At 41.9% G+C, this 20,236-nt stretch overlaps 1 protein-coding gene across 1 annotated transcript in view; it reads left to right on the forward strand.

The window, feature by feature from the left end:
• PAPSS1 (3'-phosphoadenosine 5'-phosphosulfate synthase 1) overlaps positions 1 to 20,236 on the forward strand; it is a gene marked incomplete at both ends in the record, with an annotated part of 100,097 nt that overhangs the window by 24,866 nt on the left and 54,995 nt on the right. Inside the window, 3 exons of the mRNA XM_080696990.1 lie at positions 7,688 to 7,923; positions 12,431 to 12,569; positions 18,415 to 18,533. Of these exons, the coding sequence (XP_080553116.1) occupies positions 7,688 to 7,923; positions 12,431 to 12,569; positions 18,415 to 18,533 (494 nt within the window). The remainder of the gene's footprint in view (positions 1 to 7,687; positions 7,924 to 12,430; positions 12,570 to 18,414; positions 18,534 to 20,236) is intronic.

Below are 20,236 nucleotides of genomic sequence, written 5' to 3' on the forward strand. Positions count from 1 at the left end.
AAGAGACCCTGTTTCAAAAATATAAAATAGGTCTGGGAGTGTAGCCCAGAGGAAGAAGGGCTTCTAGGAACCCCAGTACCACCAAAAAAAAAAAAAAAAAAAGTTTTAGACAAGTTTATTTTTCTGTGAAAGAAGATAGCATCCTCATATTTTTCCTATCCTCATTCTTTTTATTTTATATTCTTATGGTATTGGAGATTGAACCCAGGAGCATTCTAACATTGAGCTCTACCCTTAGCCTTATTCTATTTTATAAACAGGATCTCACTAAGTTGTGGAGAGCTTCACTTAAGTTGCTGAGGCTGGCCTCAAACTTGTGATCCTCCTGTCTCAACCTCCCAAGTACTGGGATTACAGGCAACCATATTTCCTTATTTATAAATCTGTCTAGATTGTTAAATTGTTGTTTTTAGGTTGCACAGGTTTTTAAACACTAATACTCTGTTCTAACATCGATAATTTTTATACTTGTTTGCATTTTTATTGAATAACCAAGTTGATTCAGCATTCAGTAGTTCCTTGAAGATGGTCACTCGTGCCCTTTATTTGAATTAGGTCTTAATAGTTTGTATTTCATTATTAAGTAGTTTTTGCAAGATAATCCTGTGTTGGGATCTGAATTTCCTGAGATTTTATGTTTGCTAATATCTGCCATTTTTAAGACAACTTGTCTGTATATTTGATTCATACTTTCTTTGTCTTGGAATTTTTATTTTTTATTTTTTAAAATTTATTGTTATTGGTGCATTGTAATCATACATCACATTGGAATACAAGACTTGAGAGGATATACAAGCACACATCATCCAATTAGCCCTCATCCAGTCCCCATCCCATTCCCTCCCCCTCCCTCGATCCCATGCTTGTTTGGTGATTAACTTTGATACATAAGATTATGTACCTCCTGCTTTTTAAAGAGGCTCCATCCTCCCCTATTTCATACCCTCTGATTGGTCACCTTAATTGCTTCACTATAGGGCCTTTTCTATAGCTCGACCACTTCCTGTTGCCCCTTTCCTCCTAGTTATTACTGATTAGGGGAAGTATCTGGTTTTAATTTTCTGCGACATTTCTCTGTGCATGCTGCATTGCAAGTATCGATCCCACTCTTGACGGCCCCAGTTGTGCCTGGCTACCCGGTGGACTGATCCAGACCTCGCTAGCTCAAGCAGCGGCCTTGCCTCATTGGAGGCCCCGATTCTGGTCTCGCTGGCCCCGACACTGGCCTAATCCCTCAGCTGGCTCCGATCCCGGACTCAGAGGTCTCAATACCGGCCTTGCCTCATGGAAGTCTCCGATGCCGGCCACTGGCCCCCGGCACTGGCCTAACCCCTCGGCAGACTCCAATCCCGGCCTCGGAGGCCCCAGCACCGGCCTTGCCTCACAGCAGGCTCCAATGCAGACCGCTGGTCCCGGCACTGGCGTAACCCCTCGGCAGGCTCCGATCCTGGCCTCGGAGGCCCAGCACCGGCCTTGTCTCACGGCAGGCTCCGATGCCAGCTGCTGGCCCCGGCACCGGCCTAACCCCTCAGCAGGCTCTGATCCGGCGTTGGAGGCCCCAGCACCGGCCTTGCCTCACAGCAGGCTCTGATCCCGGCTACGCTGGCCCTGGCACCGGCCTGACCCCTCGGCAGGCTCTGATCCTGGCCTTGCTGGCCCCAGTACCGGCCTAACCCCTCGGCAGGCTCCGATCCCGGCCTTGGAGGCCTCAATAGCGGCCTTGCCTCACGGAAGGCTCCGATGCCGGCCGCTGGCCCCGGCACCAGACTAACCCCTCAGCAGGCTCTGATCCGGGCCTCGGAGGCCCCAGCACTGGCCTTGCCTCACGGCAGGCTTAGATCCCGGCCATGCTGGGCCTGGCACCGGCTTGACCCCTTGGCAGGCTCTGATCCCAGCCTCGGAGGCCCCAGCACTGGCCTTGTCTCACGGCAGGCTCCGATCCCGGCCACGCTGACCCTGGCACCGGCCTGACCCCTTGGCAGGCTCCGATCCCGGCCTCGGAGGCCCCATCACCGGCCTTGCCTCACGGCAGGCTCCGATCCTGGCCACTCGCTCCGGCACTGGCCTAACGCCTCAGCAGGCTCCGATCCCGGCCTTGGAGGCCCCAGCACTAGCCTTGCCTCATGGTATGATCCGAAACCGGTTTCACTGGCCCCAGCACCGGCCTAACCACTTGGCAGGCTCCGATTCCGGCCTCGGAGGCTCCAGCACTGGCCTTGCCTCACGACAGGCTCCAATCCCAGCTTTACTGTGTCCGTCGCCAGCCTCATCACTCGGCAGGCTCTAATCCGAGCACCCTCTTCGCCCAACCATTTGTCCCACTTTTTCGAGGGTGCGTGGTGGTAGCATTCTGCCTCTGGGTTTATTACTTCAAAGGTTCCAAGTGTAATACATCAGATCTCTGCCTCCCCTGAGTACTGGCCACTGCCATTGCCACTGCTTCCACCATTTCAATTCTTTCCCAAGCTCCTCTTCCACTCTGAATGTTGTCCAGTGTTCCTAAGCATGCGCAACGGTAGCATTCGACCTTTGGTGTAATTTCTCCAAAAAAAAAAAATAAGGTTGGTAGGCTCCAATTTCTGCTTCTCCTGAATACAAGTCTCTACCGCCAACGTGGAGACCGTTTTCAGCATCGCCTTTCTCCTTGGTCTCCGCTAAAGTCTCTCTCCTTACAGGTGATGTCCAAGATTCTTAACAATGTAGAGAAGAAGCAGTCCTCCTTAGCAGGGAATTTTTTCAATAATTCCAGTTCATTTGGATAAGTTTTGTCTGCATCTCCAGTGTCCTGGCATCCGCCACGGCCTCCTTGACCCCTCTCCGATATTTTCCTTTTTTCTTTTTCTTTTCCTTTTTTACAAGGTCCTTCTGGGTGGAAAGGGGGTCGCTTAGGGATGCCCCACCAGTGCCTGCCCGCCCGCCCAGGATCGGGGGCAGAGGCCCGGACCACAGGGTACTTCCGGGTGGAAGGGGGGTCGCTGAAGTGTGTCCCGCCAGTGCCTGCCCACCCGCCCAGGGTCGGGGGCAGAGGCCCGGACCACAGGGTACTTCCCAGTGGAAAGGGGGTTGCCTAGGGGTGCCCTGCCAGCACCTGCCCACCCGCCCAGGGTCGGGGCCAGAGGCACGGACCACAGGGTCCTTCCGGGTGGAAAGGGGGTCGCCTAGGGGTGCCCCGCCAGCACCTGCCCACTCGCCCAGGGTCGGGGCCAGAAGCCTGGACCTGTCTTGGAATTTTTAAAACAGTACTTCATTGTTTTCTGACATTTTATATGGTTGTCTGAGGATAATCATATTATTTTCTGCTTTTTAGGAACTTTTCTTTTTCCATTTGATGCCTGAAGAATTACATCTTTTTCCTCCATTTTCTTTCAGAGATTTGGCTTTTCTCATTCAACTGTTCCTCTGCAGTTGGTTCTTGTATGTCCTCTGAAGGAGGGACCCATTCTTATTTCTCATATGGATCGTCAGTTGTCCTAAGTAAATACATTGATGATCATTTGTCCCATGTATAAACAGTCTATTCTCCTTCATGTGAATAATCAGTTTCCCAGTGTTTTCTCTGATATACAAAGTGCCAACTTTGTTGTGTCCACATATCTTGTTGTCTGGGCCCTCTGTTCTGTACCATGGCTATAATTGTCTGTTCCTCTGTTATGTCACATTTTCTAATTGTTATCTATTTTCATAAGTCTTGAAAGCCGGAATAAGTCCTTTTACCTTGTTCACTAATAGCACCAACTTTAAAGAAAAGTTATGGCTTCCCCCTCAGCTCTTGTGTTATTATATACATTTTGTAATAGACTTAACCAATTTCCTGAACTCCATTGGGATTTAGTTTGGGAGTGTGTTGTATGTAAAGGTTAATTTTGGGGAAAATTGATCTTTAGAATAGTGAATATTCTTTTTCTTGAATATGGTCTCTTTATTTCTATTAATGATGCTTGTAAATATTTTATCATATTTTCTAGTTTTTTTTTTATGGTGTTACTAGAGATTAAGCCAAGGGACATTCTACTTCTGAGCTATGTGAAATAGGGTTTAGGGTTGCTGAGAGTCTTACCTAATTTCTGAGGCTGTCTTCAAACCTGAGAGCCTCCTTTTCAGCCTCCCAAGTATTGGGATTACAGGCATGTGTCACCATGTCTGGCTCTTGTATTATAATATTAATTTCCTTCATCTACTTTAATTTCTTTTCCTTTTTGTCTGTATTCACTGTAATCGTATCTGTGGAGATTCCTCTCTGGGACTTGGGAGGGAGAGACCTGAATTAACAACTCGGAAAATTGCCTCCTCACGTGCAGCTGATAAAATTTACTCTCTAAAACTAAGTTTTTGCCGGGCGTGGTGGCGCACGCTTGTAATCCCCATGCTTGGGAGGCAGAGACAGGAGGATTGCGCAGGTTCGAAGCCAGCGCGCTGGCTTAAGAGACCCTGTTTCCAAATAAAAAGTATAAAATAGGTCTGGGAGTGTAGCCCGGAGGTAGAGGGCTTCTAGGAACCCCAGTACCACCAAAAAAAAAAAAAAAAAAAAAAAAAAAAAGTAAAAAACCTAAGTTTTTTATATCCTTTTCCAGTTAGGTTAATTATCAAATCCTCATCAGAAAGAGTAAATAGCAAAATACAACGGGGGGGGGGGGGGTAAATTGCTAAGATACAATCATAAGCAAGACAAAAAGACCTCATGAGACATTATAGGTCTTGTGATTAAGATCAGCCCCCTGCTCTCACTGGTGGGCCTTAGAGGGCAAATTCCAGAGAGGACAGGAGTCACACCTAGAGCTTTTGGAGGATTCGACCTTTAGACCTTTCGTAGAATCTCCTTTAACTCTTTCGGAATCTTTCATTCCTCAGGCTTCATCCATGTCCTCTGTCAATATCAACACTTTTTGTCAGCAATTCAGTTTTCAACAGTGTCTATTTCTTTCGAATTTTATGTATTATATGTGTCTATATGTATATAAACAAATATAGGTATATAGATATTTTATTGTAATTTAGGTTGTCTTTATAAAAGACATGGTTGTTTTTTGTGTAATAAATTTATAACGTTAGGTTTTAGCCTGTCTTCCTTTACCCCCATACTTGGTGTTTAATTGGTACTTAAACAACAAAAATAAAACAGTAGGACAATTTGCTCCTTTCAGCCACCATCTCTTTGTTCCAGTTACTGTTGTCGGGTAACAAATTGTCCAAAACATAGTGGTATAAAACAGCCACCATTTGTATTTACTTGCCGTTCCGAAGGCAGGGAATTTGGGAGGGCCTAGCGGCTGCTTTTGCTGAGATCTTAGTTGGTGGTGGTTGATCTGTCCTGGGCTGCAGGTCTTCAAGGCTCTGCTGCAGTGGGCTTCCAAGGTGACCTACTTGGTTGATGCTGCTTGTCAGCCGGGAGCTAAGCTGCTGACACTGTGGACTGAAGCTCCTACTTCTGATCTTATTAGCATGGTGGGCTCAGGGTACTTAGTAGCTGGCTTCAGCCAAAATAAGTGACCACAGAGAAGCTGCATAGTCTGTTCAGACCCAGCCTTGGGAGGCTCACATCATTGTTACTCTGGCTAATGGTGACTCAGCCAGTCCTGATTCAAGGTTGGGGCTAAGAGCTTGATGTGACAGTGGCAATGTCCAGTTGTAGGACAGCTTGAAGGATAGGATATTATGTTGCTGTCATCTTTGGGAAATATAATCTGCAGTACGTATTTAAGTATTTATAAAGCAGTAAGCACTCTGTTGATTGTCTCAACATATCCTTTCTTGTCTTTTTTTTTTTTTCCAGTTAGCTTTCTATGCTCCTATGTTTCTTCTCAAGAATATTGGCATATTAGACTTTAGTATTTCATCTCTTGCCTTATAATTACCTTGGCTATGAATTCTATAATTACATATTCATCAAGGTGGCAAAGTAGTAGTACTGCACAAATGCTCTCTTTTAAATACCACTGGTAGAGGAAAGTGAGTTGAAGGAGATTTTTTTATTTTTCTTACAGTACTGGTGATTGAACCCAGGGACATTCTACCTCTGAGCTACATCCCAGCTCAATTTTTTATTCTTTATTTTGAAATAGGGTTTCACTAAGTTGCAGAGGGCTTCACTAAGTAGCTGAAGCTGTGAACCTGTGATCCTTCTGTCTCAACTTCTAAGTACTGGGATTACAAACGTGCGCCACCACGCCTGGTGAGGATATTCTTTTAAGAATATTATAAGTTGAGCTGGGTATAGTGATACATGTCTGTCATGCTAATACTTCAGAGGCTGATAGGAGGACTGTAGGTCTGAGACCAGTGTGCAGCAACTTAGACCCTCAAAAACTTAGCGAGACCTTGTTTCAAGATAAAAAATAAAAAGAGCAGGCAGTGTAGCTTAGAGATTGATTGGCCCTAGGTTCGGCCTCTAATAATAATAAAAAAAAGATTATAAATTGGACTCCCAGAAGCTTTTATCGTGGTGATCTGTGGGAGATGATGTACCTGGAATATGGAGGTAGTTTTGTTATTTGTCTTTTTTTTTTTTTTTTTTTTTTGGTGGTGCTGGGGATGGAACCCAGGGGTATTCTATCTCTGACCTATACTCCAGCCCAATTTTTTATTCTTTATTTTGAAACAGGGTCTCACAAAGTTGTGGAGGGCCTCACTAAGTAGCTGAGGCTGGCCACGAACCCGGATCCTCTTGTCTTACCCTCCCAAGTAGAGATTACAGGCATGCACCACCATGCCAGGGTCCAGCCCTAGCAAGAGTCGAGGTTTTTGTGTTGGTGATAGAGGAGCCGAAGTCGATGAGAGAAGAATGACCACACGAAATCACATTTAAACTTCTCCATTTTATTCAGGATTTGTTACAACTTTTATACTTTCTTTGTTGGTAGAAAAGCAAGGGCATAGTCATGCAAGCAGGATTTTCAAGGACAGGAAAAGTTATTATTTACATACTTCAGGGCAGGGTGTTAGACATTTAATTAATCACAGTATGCTTTTCTCACTTATAAGGCTGACTTAAACTTAATTTTATACATTGGCCCAAACTAAGGTCAGTTTGAATTTAATGTTTGGCCCAATAACTTTATCCTCGGGAAAAAAATCTTTGCTGCCTGAGTCTCTCACAAGCCGCTGCCCATCAGTTTTAGTTATAATGTTTGTACATAAAATTCCAATTATACATATTAATTCAAATAATCCTAAAGTAATTTTTTGAAGAAAGGAATGTTAGACATACTTCATGGGGGATCTACGCCATTGCGGATCCCCTGATCAAGCTTTCTCAAGATCTGCATGAAATGCTGTAGCACCACCACACCTGGCTTCATATGTCATTAATTTTTGTTCTTTCTTTTTCTTTCCTTATCAGAAATAATTTGGGAATTTAACCTTTTTTAAAAAAGTGTTGGCATGTAGTTTTAGAATACTGTTAACAAAGTGAATATATCTGTTGAACCATGTTTTCTAATAAAATTGATTAACCATTTCTAAAACTTTTCAGTGATTTCTAGGATACCTTTGACATAAATAATTTTTTCCAAAAATGCATATTTTGTGTAAGTGATAAATATTTTCTTAGGTAAGAGGTAATTTTTAAAGAGGATATCGGATAAAAATGTTTCTGAGAGACTGTTGTGAATAATGAATGCAGTTAAGCCTGTTAGTAAGATTCTTCAGTAGTTCTTCCAGCTTTACGCACATTCTGGTTGTTTGCTTTTAGGTTTGTCGGGAGCAGGGAAGACCACGGTGAGCATGGCTTTGGAGGAGTACTTGGTTTGCCATGGCATTCCATGCTACACTCTGGATGGTGACAACATTCGCCAAGGTCTCAATAAAAATCTTGGCTTTAGTCCTGAAGACAGAGAAGAGAATGTTCGACGCATTGCAGAAGTTGCTAAGCTGTTTGCAGATGCTGGCTTAGTTTGCATCACAAGTTTTATATCACCTTATACTCAGGTATGTGGATTTTGTGCCACTGCTGTTCTAATTACATTTATTGAAAATATGATATCAGAAAGTGCATATGATTTAAACATTGTTATGTGCTTTAAGGCGCAATCCAATTAAAGTAACCTCTAAAGCATTTCTGTATTATGATTTTCTGAGTAAATCAATTTTTGCTAATACCTACTGTTAAAAACCCCAAAGTAGGGGATGGAGATGTAGCTTAGCAGTAGAGTGCTTGCCTAGCTTGCAGAGGCTCTGGGTTTGATTCCTAGCACTGCAGAAAAAAACAAACCAACAAACCCAAAGTGTAACTGAATTTTGAACTCAAGCCAGTATCCATATTATTTCTAGCTTGACTTGTAAGTTCAATAAAAACCTACCATGAATACTTGACAGGTGTCATATACCAGGGAATATTCAATTTCCTTAACAATTCCTCTTCTATGACTTCTTTGCTCACAGTTCTTTGGTCACAGCTCCCATCTCCCTCTTTCTTTTAGAGACCTTACCAATACTAAATTGCTTATTTAATTTCTCTGAAAAAATCTTGCTTGTCCTGCCATAGGATTTTCATTTCTTTCTGGCTTGGAAGGCCATCTTCTTTTTCCTCATGCTACTCACTTTTTCAGCTCATTATCAGTTGGCATTTATTCAAAATTTGAGACTCAGGTTAGGCATCTCCTCCTCCTGAGCAATTTCTTTCCTCTCGCAGTTTTTCATGCCCTTTTTATTGTACCTTTAAAAAAATACTTTTATTGGTACGTTATGGTCTCACATCAAAATGTTGTTCATAGTGATAATGACATATACACACACACAGCACTTGGTAGACTTTCCCCTGGCTTTCTCCCCACTCTTGCCTTCCTCATGCAGGATATTGAAATTAACATTGGTGTTCTCACATATGTACCTAATGTTCATGGAATTGATTTCTTTGTTAAATTTTCCCTCACATTCCCCTTCCCCCAGATCACCTCCCTGGCTCCACTGGAGTTTGTCCTGCATTACCCAGTCTCTCTGGTATTCCAATTACTCCTTACTTCCAGCATATTAGAGAAAACATATGATTCTTTAACTTTCTGTGAGTGGCCAATCTTACTTAGCATTTTGTTCTCCAGGTCCATCCATTTTCCTTTGAAGGACATAATTTTGTCCATTTTTGCTGAGTAGAATTCCATTGTGTATATGTCCCATAATTTTATAATTCATTCATCTGTTGACCTGGGTTGGTTCTGTAATTTGGCTGTTGTGACTTGTGCAGCTATAAGTGTGGATAGGCATATATTACTATGATTTTCTGATTTCAGTCCCTTTGAAAAGATATCCAGGAGTTTTATAGCTGGGTCATATGGTAGATCCATTCCCAATTTTCTGAGGAATCTCCACACTGATCTCCCTCCATAGTGGCTGCAGTAATTTGCAACCCCACCAACAGTGTAGAAGAGTTTCTGTTTCCTCACATCCTCACCAGCATTTATTCTTGTTTGACGTCTTGATGATTGCCTTTCTAGTAAGCTTGGTTTGTCCTTCTAGACCTTCTTCAGTGCTTATTATATGTAAGGTAATTTCATATTATCCCATATTTCTTGACTGTTCATCATCGTGTTTTCATTTTGACTTCTGTATATTGTTGATGGTGTGATCAGTTTTGAATGAACTATCTTCTGAGGAGACTCTTGTTTTCCATGTGGTCTAGCCTGCCAGAGATGATTTCTGTTGAGGTCATAATTCATTTATTGACTACTTGATTTCATTCAAAGCCTCTTTTTGGCTTACCTAGGACCTCAATTTCTCTGTTCATATGTTCTTTTATTTCCTATACACTCTCTGTGATTTCATTTCTGGGGCCTTTGATCATATTGAAAATCAAAATTATGAATGCTTTAGTCATTTCTGCAGCTCAGTATTGGTGATATCCCTTGTTGTTGAGTTGTGGGAATTTATTGTTCCCTTGCTGGTCTTCATTCTCATGTTTTCAGAGTTCTCAGTTTTATATTTTTTTGTCTTGGCATCCTTTTTCTCTTTTGTGTGAGAATCCTTTGTCTATTTGTCATCCCTTTATAAGAAGGCCTCTGTTGGGAGGATATATATGTGCCTCTATGTATCTGTCTCATATAATCAAATTTATGAGTGCCCCAGAGCCTCTTTAATAAAATATGGTACATAGTCAGTACAGGCAAACAGGAGTCTCTGATTGTTCAAAGGTTACTGTGCTCTTCAGGCTCAAACTCCATAGGATTAGAGACTCTGATGTTCTGTTCAGAGCCTGCAGCCTGCTGGTTGGGATTTAATACTCCACAGACCCCAGTTGATCCTAATGCTTCTCTATTCGTTGTGAAACCTTGAAACTGTAGAGTTCTGATCTCTAACCTTTGTGGACACTGGGCCTAGCTCATCAGGGACAGAGAATACTGTGTTTAGAGCTTTGTGGCTTGGCTGAGCTATGATGGCCCATATATACCACTGTGTATCTGCTGGTTACTATCACCAGAGTGTTGAGCCACCACAGGATACAAGTTTTTATAGCCTTCTGAGCCTGCTGCAGGGTTGGCTGAGTTATTTCAACCTACAGGCACTGTGGCTGGTGGTTGTGTAGTGAATCCTGGAGACCCTACAGGGGCAAGGCAAACTGTGGACCCTAGGTCCTTCCCGCCTGAATATCCCTAGGAGTTGTCTGCTAATTCATGGTTCTGCTGTGTCTGACCGTAACCCCAATCCCCACCTCTGCAGTGATGATTTGCAAGTAGACTCAGTCTTGACAAGTGCTGCAGGAATGAGTTCAGCTGCAGCCATAGGAGTTCACTGGATGACTGGTCTAGATTCACAGGGGTCTTGACAGGTGGAATATAGCCCCTGGGGTCCCTGCAGGAAGGTCCAGGTATTTCTCAGGCAGAGTTCAGTTATAGCTGTAGGATTTTGCTGGGGGTGTCTGGCTGGGTGGCCTGAAGAGTCTTCAGATATTTGAGTTTAGAAAGAAGAGTGCTATTGCTTTTGATGATACATTCTTCTCTGTTGGAGTTGGGCTCTGAGAACCAAGATGGTGCCACCTCTGCTCTGTGCAGACAGATGAGACTCATGGGGCTCTTTCAGTCCTTTTCTCTTTGTGCTACATCTAATTCCACTATGTTTCAACTGTCATTCTTCTTTTGTGTTCTGGCTGCTTTTTTTCTCTTGTCCAGAGCACTCTTTCTGCTGATTGAGTTCCAAGTCTTGGAGCAACTGAAATGTACTGTCTTCCTTTATTCTGCCATCTTTTTAAAAAAAATTGTACCTAATGCATTATTTATAGTATCTTAGTTCACTGGTGGTGTTTATAGTATCAGTAATGAAAATAATTTTAGTAATAGTAGATAAAATTTAATGAACATAGCCGGGCGTGGTGGCACACGCTTGTAATCCCCGTGCTTGGGAGGCTGAGACAGGAGGATCGCGCAGGTTCGAAGCCAGCCGTGCTGGCTTAAGAGACCCTGTTTCCAAATAAAAAAGTATAAAAATAGATCTGGGAGTGTAGCCTGGAGGTAGAAGGGTTTCCAGGAACCCCAGTACCACTAAAAAGTATATGTGAATGGCAGAGTGGTAGGAAAAATAAGATTGTTAGGTGGGATATGGTGAAATTAGTAGCACAGAGATTTCACCAAAAACTTTTTTTCTGCCTAGAGATTTTCTTTTTGAAATAGGGAGTAGGTATTGTGTGTCAAAGGTCTCCTAAGAAGGGTGGTAAATGCTAAGATGAACCGTGTGTGGAATGAATGGCAGAAGTTGCAGGGCCAGCTTGGAAAATACTGGCACTGCACTTTGGTATACAGAGGTGGAGTTGGAGCTTGCACTTGAGAACAGCAAAATAAGCAGCATCCTCCAGGGAGACCTGGGTTTAGTTAAGAGAAGGAAGAAGAAAGGGCTGGCTTTAGAGGAAAGCAGTGGTTCCAGAGGAGGAAGTGGAGAGTTGAGGCAGTGATGAAGATGGCTTTGAGAGTTGGGAGTTAGGAGCTGTGCAGAAAGGTTAAGTTTGGCAGTGCTAAAGAGAAGTGGCTCTGTTTGACAAGAAGGGCCCTGCATTTGGCAAGGGAATAAGCTAGTCTCAGAGCTCTGATGACCTTGCTTAGGAAGATGCTTCCGTGCCAGCTAAGGCCGTGATTGAAGAGGACATTAGAAAGAGGCTCTGAAAGAGCCTGGATGATAGCACATTCCAGCTGGACTTGGCTCAGTTTTTCCAGTGAATTTAGGTGCAGGCATTCATGGCACACTCTTCGTTTCTCCTCTGTGACTCTCCAGTATCTTAGCTTTGTAGAATAGTATCCCTTGTAAAGTTATTACAGAGAGTGAATGTTAATCTAATAATTTCTTAGATTTGTTTATTTCAGTTCACATTTTAAAAATATAAGTTAATTTTTTGCCAGATATACTTTCTTCTAACTCAGGTGCAAATCAGTTTTTACTTGGCCTTGATATTAATTCCGTACCTTCCATTTATGTGAACACTTTTTATTGTTTCTGTGCATATCTTTTTTTTTTAAAGGATCGCAACAATGCAAGGCAGATTCATGAGGGTGCAAGTTTACCCTTTTTTGAAGTGTTTGTTGATGCTCCTCTGCATGTTTGTGAACAGAGGGATGTCAAAGGACTCTACAAAAAAGCACGAGCAGGAGAAATTAAAGGCAAGTGCTATTTTTTCCCCCGATTTTCTTAATTATTTTGTCTTTTTAACTGAGACTGATCTTCTTTTCTAGGAGATGGGGAGTGTTTCTAAATGACTTGGGGCTCCTTAAAGAGAGAAAGAGGTCTTATTCCACTACTCACTCTCTCGGGCTTAGAGGTTATACCTGGCACTGTGCACTAAATGAATATTGTTAGTCATGTTGGAATCCTACTCCCAAAGCAGAATTGATGAAAACCTGCCTCATCTAGTAGGTGTGTAGCAATAGATTAGCAGCTGTTGAGACTTCTACTCTAATTGTTCCAGTGAAAATATAGGGTGTCCCATAGCCATTGGGAAAGGTGCCTGAATTGTAAGCATTTTGATTATAAGGGATATATCTTGTTCTTATTTAATGCATAGTGCTTGGAATAGAGCCTTTTTCATTCTATGTAGGATCATTGAATTAAATAGATTTAATAGATCACTAATTCCATCAAAGTATACACCACTTTATTTTTAGGTTTTGTGATCTTGCTCCCAGAAGAAGAAATTTAGAACCTGTATCTACTATTGCTTTTTTTTTTCTTTTTTTTTTTTTGGTGGTACTGGGGTTTCTGGAAGCCCTTCTACCTCCGGGCTACACTCCCAGACCTATTTTATATTTTTGAAACAGGGTCTCTTAAGCCAGCGTGGCTAGCCTTGAACCTGCACGATCCTCCTGTCTCTGCCTCCCAAGCACGGGGATTACAAGTGTGCACCACCACGCCCGGCAGTACTATTGCTTTTGATACCAATGAAATTATTTATTTTATAGATTTTTTTTATGCCATTTCTGTTCTATTATTGTTAATGAAATAATGGGAACAGAACATGCTGACATGAAAGAAAATTAAAGATTAAACGACCCAGTGAGCATTGTTTAGGGACCAGTGAACCCTGCAGGTATCTTTGTTTGCCTTCTCAGCATGGAGTGTGATGGCCTGGGACCATCATGGGAGTGCCCTGGAGCTCTGTGAATCCTGGATTTTGGTATTCAGTTTCTGGCACTGAAAAGAGAAAGGTAAAACAGGAAGGAACATGATTGCTATTGTGGACTCTACTGTGTTTGGACTAGGGAGTGCTTTAGCTGGTGAGGCAGATTCCACCTGCTGGGGGGCACCTCATTCTGTAACTGAGGCTGGTCTTCATTATTGCTCTCTAGCAGACAGCCAGTTTTCATTTCAGTGCTTAAATAAAGATTTAGCACAGAAAAGCCAACTGGTATGTCCATTATGTTTAAGCTTTCTACTCATGTTGACTGTAGTTGGTTTTGTTGTTTTTGCAACATTAGATTGGTGAGGGAGGTAGACGTATTTGTATTTTTAAAATTTTGCACAGTGTGTGGTCTAAAGCTTACATCCCATGCATATAGTAAATGCCTATTGGATGGGTGCAAAGGAGGAGGGAGAATGGGATGTTCAGTACACATTTGTCACTGCTCTCTATTTGCAGAGTGTGTGTTTGCTGCTAGGGGTGCAGAGATGAATAAAACCAAATCTCAAATGCTGTCAGGTTGCCCATGGTTTGCACTCCATAACTGGGAATGTCCTTTTGTTGGACTTTTTCCAACAGAAAAAGTTTCCAAGTGTTGGCTGCATTCTTCAGTGTGTGTACTCTCAACATTCATTCATCTGAGGGTTGTCATAGTGTTAGAATTCCTGGTGGTAGTGTTATTTTTAAAAGAGCATTACTTGTCAAAATAGTGTTTAATAAGTTTCTTATCATTACATTTTCCCAGCTGTGATGATAAACATTCAAGAACAGACAAGATTGCATATAAACAGGCGCTCTCAGTCATTTATAGATCTTCTTTTGGGGGGGGGGGTACTGGGAATTGAACCCAGAAGCAGTTTTCCTCAGAGATAAACCCCTTCCCCTTTGTTTTTTTTTGTTTTGAAATAGGGTCTTGTTAGGTTGCTGAGAGTTTCGTTAAGTTACTGAGGCAGGTCTTGAACCTGTGAGCCTCCTGTCTCAGCTTCCCAAGTACTGGGATTACAGGCATGTACCATTATGCCCAACTTTTCCTTTTTTTTTTTATTATTTTTTGCCATTTGGGAAGGAACCCAGGGGCATTCTACCTCCTAGCTACCCTCAGCCCTATTTTTTATTCTTTATTTTGAAACAAGGTCTTACTGAATTGCAAAGGGCCTTACCAAGTAGCTGAGGCTGTCTGCAAACTGTGATCCTCCTGTCTTGGCCTCCTGAATGCTGGGATTACAAGTGTGCACCACCATGCCTGGCCCCATGCCCCACCTTTTATGAACCTTTAAAGGCATTTATTATGCAGTTATAATCTGAAATCCTTATCACCCATTTTGATATCTAGATTATTTCACGATTTACAACTCAGGTAGCTAATTCTTATTGTAATATTAAGTGTAAGTGTTTTTCTCACAGTATGTATTTATCATAATCACTTATGAGATAAAGTAGCTAGGGGGAGAACTCTTGGATTTCTACAATGTTAAGCCAAATCTTCTAATTCAGGGGTTTTCTCAGAAAGCCCTGTGCAGATTGGCATTGCCTTGGGAACTTCTATACTTAAATGTTATGGCTGTACCAGAGACTGGTGAAATTATGAGGGTTGGACCTGACAATTCCAGTGTGTAGCCACGTTTGCAAGTCACAGTTTATTTTATTTTATTTTATTTTTAATTTATTTTTTATTGGTGCAATGTATTCATACATCATAATAGTATAAAGAAACTACTTTTGTAGACATACATGTACACATCACCCAGTTAGCCCCTACTCGATCCCCACCCTATTCCCTCCCCATCCCTCCTTCCCATGCTTGGCTTAGTGGTTGACATCTAGTTTTATAGCAATTTATCCAATATTAACGATGATAATCTTACATAACAGTTTCATTTGTCTGATACCAAGCTTTTGATGACTTAAAGATAACATTTCAATATTTCTTTTTGCTTTCTTTCTTACCAGAGAATATTTTTTTCTTTTTTTTTTTAGGTGAAACTATCATACATTTATTTATTTATTTTTCAGAAAAAATCTATCCTGATATGGAATATGGACTCTAGATACCCAAAACAATCTCGAAGAACAAAGCTAGGTTGTTAGCGGGGCTCGTAAGCCCTGCTTTTCTCCGTTGCCATTTTGAAAAAGCTTCTCAAGTCACAGTTTAATAACTACTGTTCTAACCAGATTTTTCCCATCCAGTTATTTTATTGTGACCCATCACTAAATATAGTTTGGAATATTGGTAATGAGGGAATTTTTTTCCTAGCTTCAGAACTTAAAGTGATACTTAGAAAAGGAAATACATCCATCTATACCACTCCTGGGTATCTTTCAAAAGGGACCGAAATTAGAGAATTACAGTAATATATGGATATTTATGTTATATCAGCACAGTTCACAGTAGCCAAATCATGGAACCAACTTAAGTGTCCATCAACAGTTGAATGAATTACAAAATTATGGGCTATACACACAATGCAATTCTACTCATCAATGAAAAAGAACAAAATCCTCGTGAATGTAATGGACAGATTGATTTAGTGTCAGTTTTTACATTGAGAATGAAAAAGCCTTGTTAAGTTTGGTTTTATACCCAGGCCTTAGGTGTGATATTTTGTATTCCTGTGGAGAAATTGAGAAGCTCTGGCTTACCTAGTTGTAATTTGAGATGGGATGTCACTAAGTTACCCAGGCTGGCCTTGAACTTGCAGTCTTCCTGCTTCAGCCTCCCAGGTTCCTGGGATTATAGGTGTGTTCCACCTGCCTGGCTTAATTCTTTATTTCTTCACAGTGTAGGTATTTACTTAAGAGGAAAAGAAAGAAAAAGGTGAGAGAAGAACAGATAAATATAAATGTGTCCAGTTGCTGGAATTTATTTGTAGTCCTCAAAGCAACACTCTTGGTCTAGTGGGGTCATTGTGGACAGGAGCAGTCTTGAGAATGGAGAGTAACTTGGTTTACACATTCCCAGCAAAAGGCAGTAGGTGACACTAGCCTTGTTTCAGTTCTCATACTTTAAGTAGGCGTCTCTTTTGTAGCCTACTTAATACCAAGATTTTTTTTCTTTTTTGCATTTTTATACTTTTTTGGATGATTTTGTTCTTTGAAATATCCCCCACTGTTAAAAATGCTGTTTAATATTTCTAGACACAAAAGGCTATTATGTGCGTCAGAGAGAAAATATATATGTAAATAACTCATATTATCTAATATGTGTTAGATAACTATTGTGGGGAGCCATTAAGGCTTTCCCCTAGATTGGTGTCTCTGACTCAGCTGACTGTCCTTCGCCCAGAGTCAACAAGGTTTGGGGTTATGGAAAGTTCAAAGAGGTCTGAGAGAGGATCAGGTGGTGATGACACGAGGGTACTGATAGGCCTATCTGAAATGTGTGTGTTTTGTATTGGTCTGTTTTGTATTCCGGTGGTGGTAGCACGAGAATGTTGATTGACTTGTAGCTGTGTATAAATACCTCTGGAAAAACAAAGTCAGCGTCGGCACAATAAAGATGAGATTGACCCAGAAGTTGCGTTGGACAGGAGTGTCGGCACAATAGAGAATACTGACCCAGGCATAGTCGTCGACCCATAGGAAATATTGAACCACGAATAGGGGTCGGCCAGTAGAGATAGTAAGCTGGTGGCTCCCCCACGTTAGAATTAAAAATTCTACATCCTCACACTTCACTTCAGAACCCGTACTCTTGCCGGCTGGCTCCGGCAAACTATATTTTATGTCATGCCTGAGTTACAGTACTATTGGCTCTGAGTTCAATGTAAATGAGTCAGTATGTTAAATTAGGTATGTATAGCCGGGAGTGGTGGCGCATGCTTGTAATCCCTGTGCTTGGGAGGCAGAGACAGGAAGATTGTGAAAGTTCATAGCCAGCCGTGCTGGCTTAAGAGACCCTGTTTCCAAATAAAAAGTATAAACTAGGTCTGGGAGTATGGCCTGGAGGTAGAAGGGCTTCCAGGAACCCCAGTACCACCAAAAAATAAAAGTAAAAAAATAAAAAAAATTAGGTATGTATAAGCAAACACATGTAAAACAAAGGGAAAGAAGTGATCATTTGTCTGGGATGGTGGGGCATGCCTGTAATTCTAGTAATTAGGAGGCTGAAACAGGAGGATTACAGGTTTTGTCAGTCTTAGCAATTTATTGAGGTTCTTAGCAACTTAGTAAAACCCTGTTTCAAAATAAAAGAGCTGGGGGTATAGCTCAGAGGTAGAATGCCTCTGGGTTCAATCCCAAGTAATACACACAGTCACACACATGCACACCTCACACAAAAAAGAATTAGTTGGGCCTGATGGCACACACCTGTAATCATAATCATTGGAAGGCCGAGACAGGAGGCCATCAGGTTCACTGCCAGTCTTAGCAACTTGGTGAGGTCCTCTGCAACTTAGTGAGACCCTCTTTCTAAATAAAAAATAAAATAGGGCTGGAGGTATTGCTCTGAAGTAGAAATGAATGCTCCTGGGTTCAATCCTCCCCACCCCCCAGTACTGCCACCAAGGGGGAAAATAGAATTGATCAGTTGATAAAAATATTGTAATCAGAGGCTGGCAGGAACCTAACCTTATAGTTCACTGAGGAGTAATGGTTCATTATTCACTTCTGTAGTATTTGTGGCAACTTTATTAAACATAATTACACTGAATAATGAGCATCAATTATATGTTTAAAGAAGAAATAAAAGTTCAATTAGAAATCTTCTCCAAAGAAAAAAGTGTCAGTTCCATAACGCTGGAGCTGAGAAGGGACTGCAGAAATGTTAATTTCAACTTGGGCTTGCATTGAAGAAACAAACCTTTTTTTGAATTATCTGATACCTTTTAAAGGTTTCACTGGGATTGATTCTGAGTATGAAAAACCAGAAGCCCCTGAATTGGTGTTGAAAACAGACTCCTGTGATGTTAATGACTGCGTCCAGCAAGTTGTGGAACTTCTACAGGAACGGGTAAGAGGAAGTCAAAGAAGGAAAAACCTGAGAACTGTATCATTCTGTTATTCCCCCGACCCCCCAAATGGTAGTGGTAATACTGACTTACATTTGTACTTTAAATTCTATCTAGTGCCAGCAGTTTTCTCTGTGTCCCTGTGTTAAGTATTGGTGAGGTGTGCTATATTTGTACAATATATGAAATAGCCAGTCAACATAAATTCCAGAAAGCTTGGGAGTCAAGTAATGGTTATGAGTAGTGTTACCATATAAACACCTAATAGCCGTGATTGTTTAGCCCTATAAACTGGTGGTATGATAACTTTCAAGTTGAGAAATACAATGTTGTTAACTCTCCGTGTGACAGCTTGATGATATCCGTGGTTGGATTTCAGAGAGGGACCTGTGGAGGATATGCTTGTAGAACAGGAGGGCCTTTGGCTGCTGACCGGGCATAAGAGACCTGGAGTGGTTTGATGTCACCCACCGTGCTGAGGCCCCCTAGCAGGCGAGTGGTTCCCCCAGACTTCATTCAGAGTGTTTAGAAGTTGGTGTTCTTTCCTTCTCCTTTTCCCACACTGCCCCTACCCACTGGTCCACTGGACCCTCCTGGAGGGCCGCAGGGCTCACTTTGGAGAGGACTGGGCTTTGTGTGGGTGAGGTCCAGGCTCACCAGCTATCCTGTGCCCTGTCACTTGTCCCTGCCTTGCTGGTCAGTCTTGCTGTAGGTAACAGCAATGCACTGTTACCTTCCTCTTGTCCTCACTGTGGAATATGGACTTTGAATTTCCTCTTGATCTACAGAATACGATTACCTGAATCCTCTTTCATGCTGGAATTGCAACATCTTAGAACATTTCTTATATCCAATTATATTATAAATGTTTAGCTTCTGAATTTTCCATATTATAGAATGTTATACCAGGTAGTTAACCTGAGACTTTTTTTTCTTTATTTCTCTTGTCCACACATTTTCACTGAATAAATAGAAATAATACAAAATGGTAACTGCTCTGATGTTTTTCTTTGTGTATACTGATGTATTATTATCTGCAGGTCAAGGAGACATTCTCCTAGCAGGTTTATACTTTATCGCTTTGTTTCTAGGTTTCCTATTAACTAGCGTCTGAGCTCTTGCTCTGGTCCTCTTGCTTTGCTTCCAGCTCTCCTCTTGTCTCTCCAAAGCTGTCCCCGCAGCCATTCCTTCCTCATCCATCATCAGCCACACACTGATGAAAAGCTCACTACTACATTTGGTTACAGTCCTGGGCACTAGCAGTGCAGAGATTAGTCAGCTGTGTCTCCATCCTTGAGGGACTACATTGCAAGTGATAGAAATCAGAGTATATAACTCCTGGGAAGAGTGTTAACAACTATGATTTCACTGTGTCCATGACATCCTTGGAGATACAGAGGAATTAGTTTGGGAAGACTTGACTTCAGATGTTTCTTCTGTGTCTGCTCATTCTTTTCTGTGTGGTACCAGGGATTGAACCCAGGGACATTCCACCCCTGAGCTGCCTTCCAGCCCTACTTTATTTTTATTTTGAAATGGGGTCTCCCTAGGTTGATGAGAATCGCACTAATTGCTAAGACTATTCTCAAACCGACCATCCTCATGTCTCAGCCTCCCAAGTACTGAGTGAGCATCACCATGCCCAGCTTTCTGTTAGTGCTTTAAAGATACTACTCCATGGTTCTTTTGTTCTTTTGCTTGTATT

This window comes from Muscardinus avellanarius (genome assembly GCF_963383645.1).
Source record: "Muscardinus avellanarius genome assembly, chromosome: 6".
Taxonomy (NCBI): Eukaryota; Metazoa; Chordata; class Mammalia; order Rodentia; family Gliridae; genus Muscardinus; species Muscardinus avellanarius.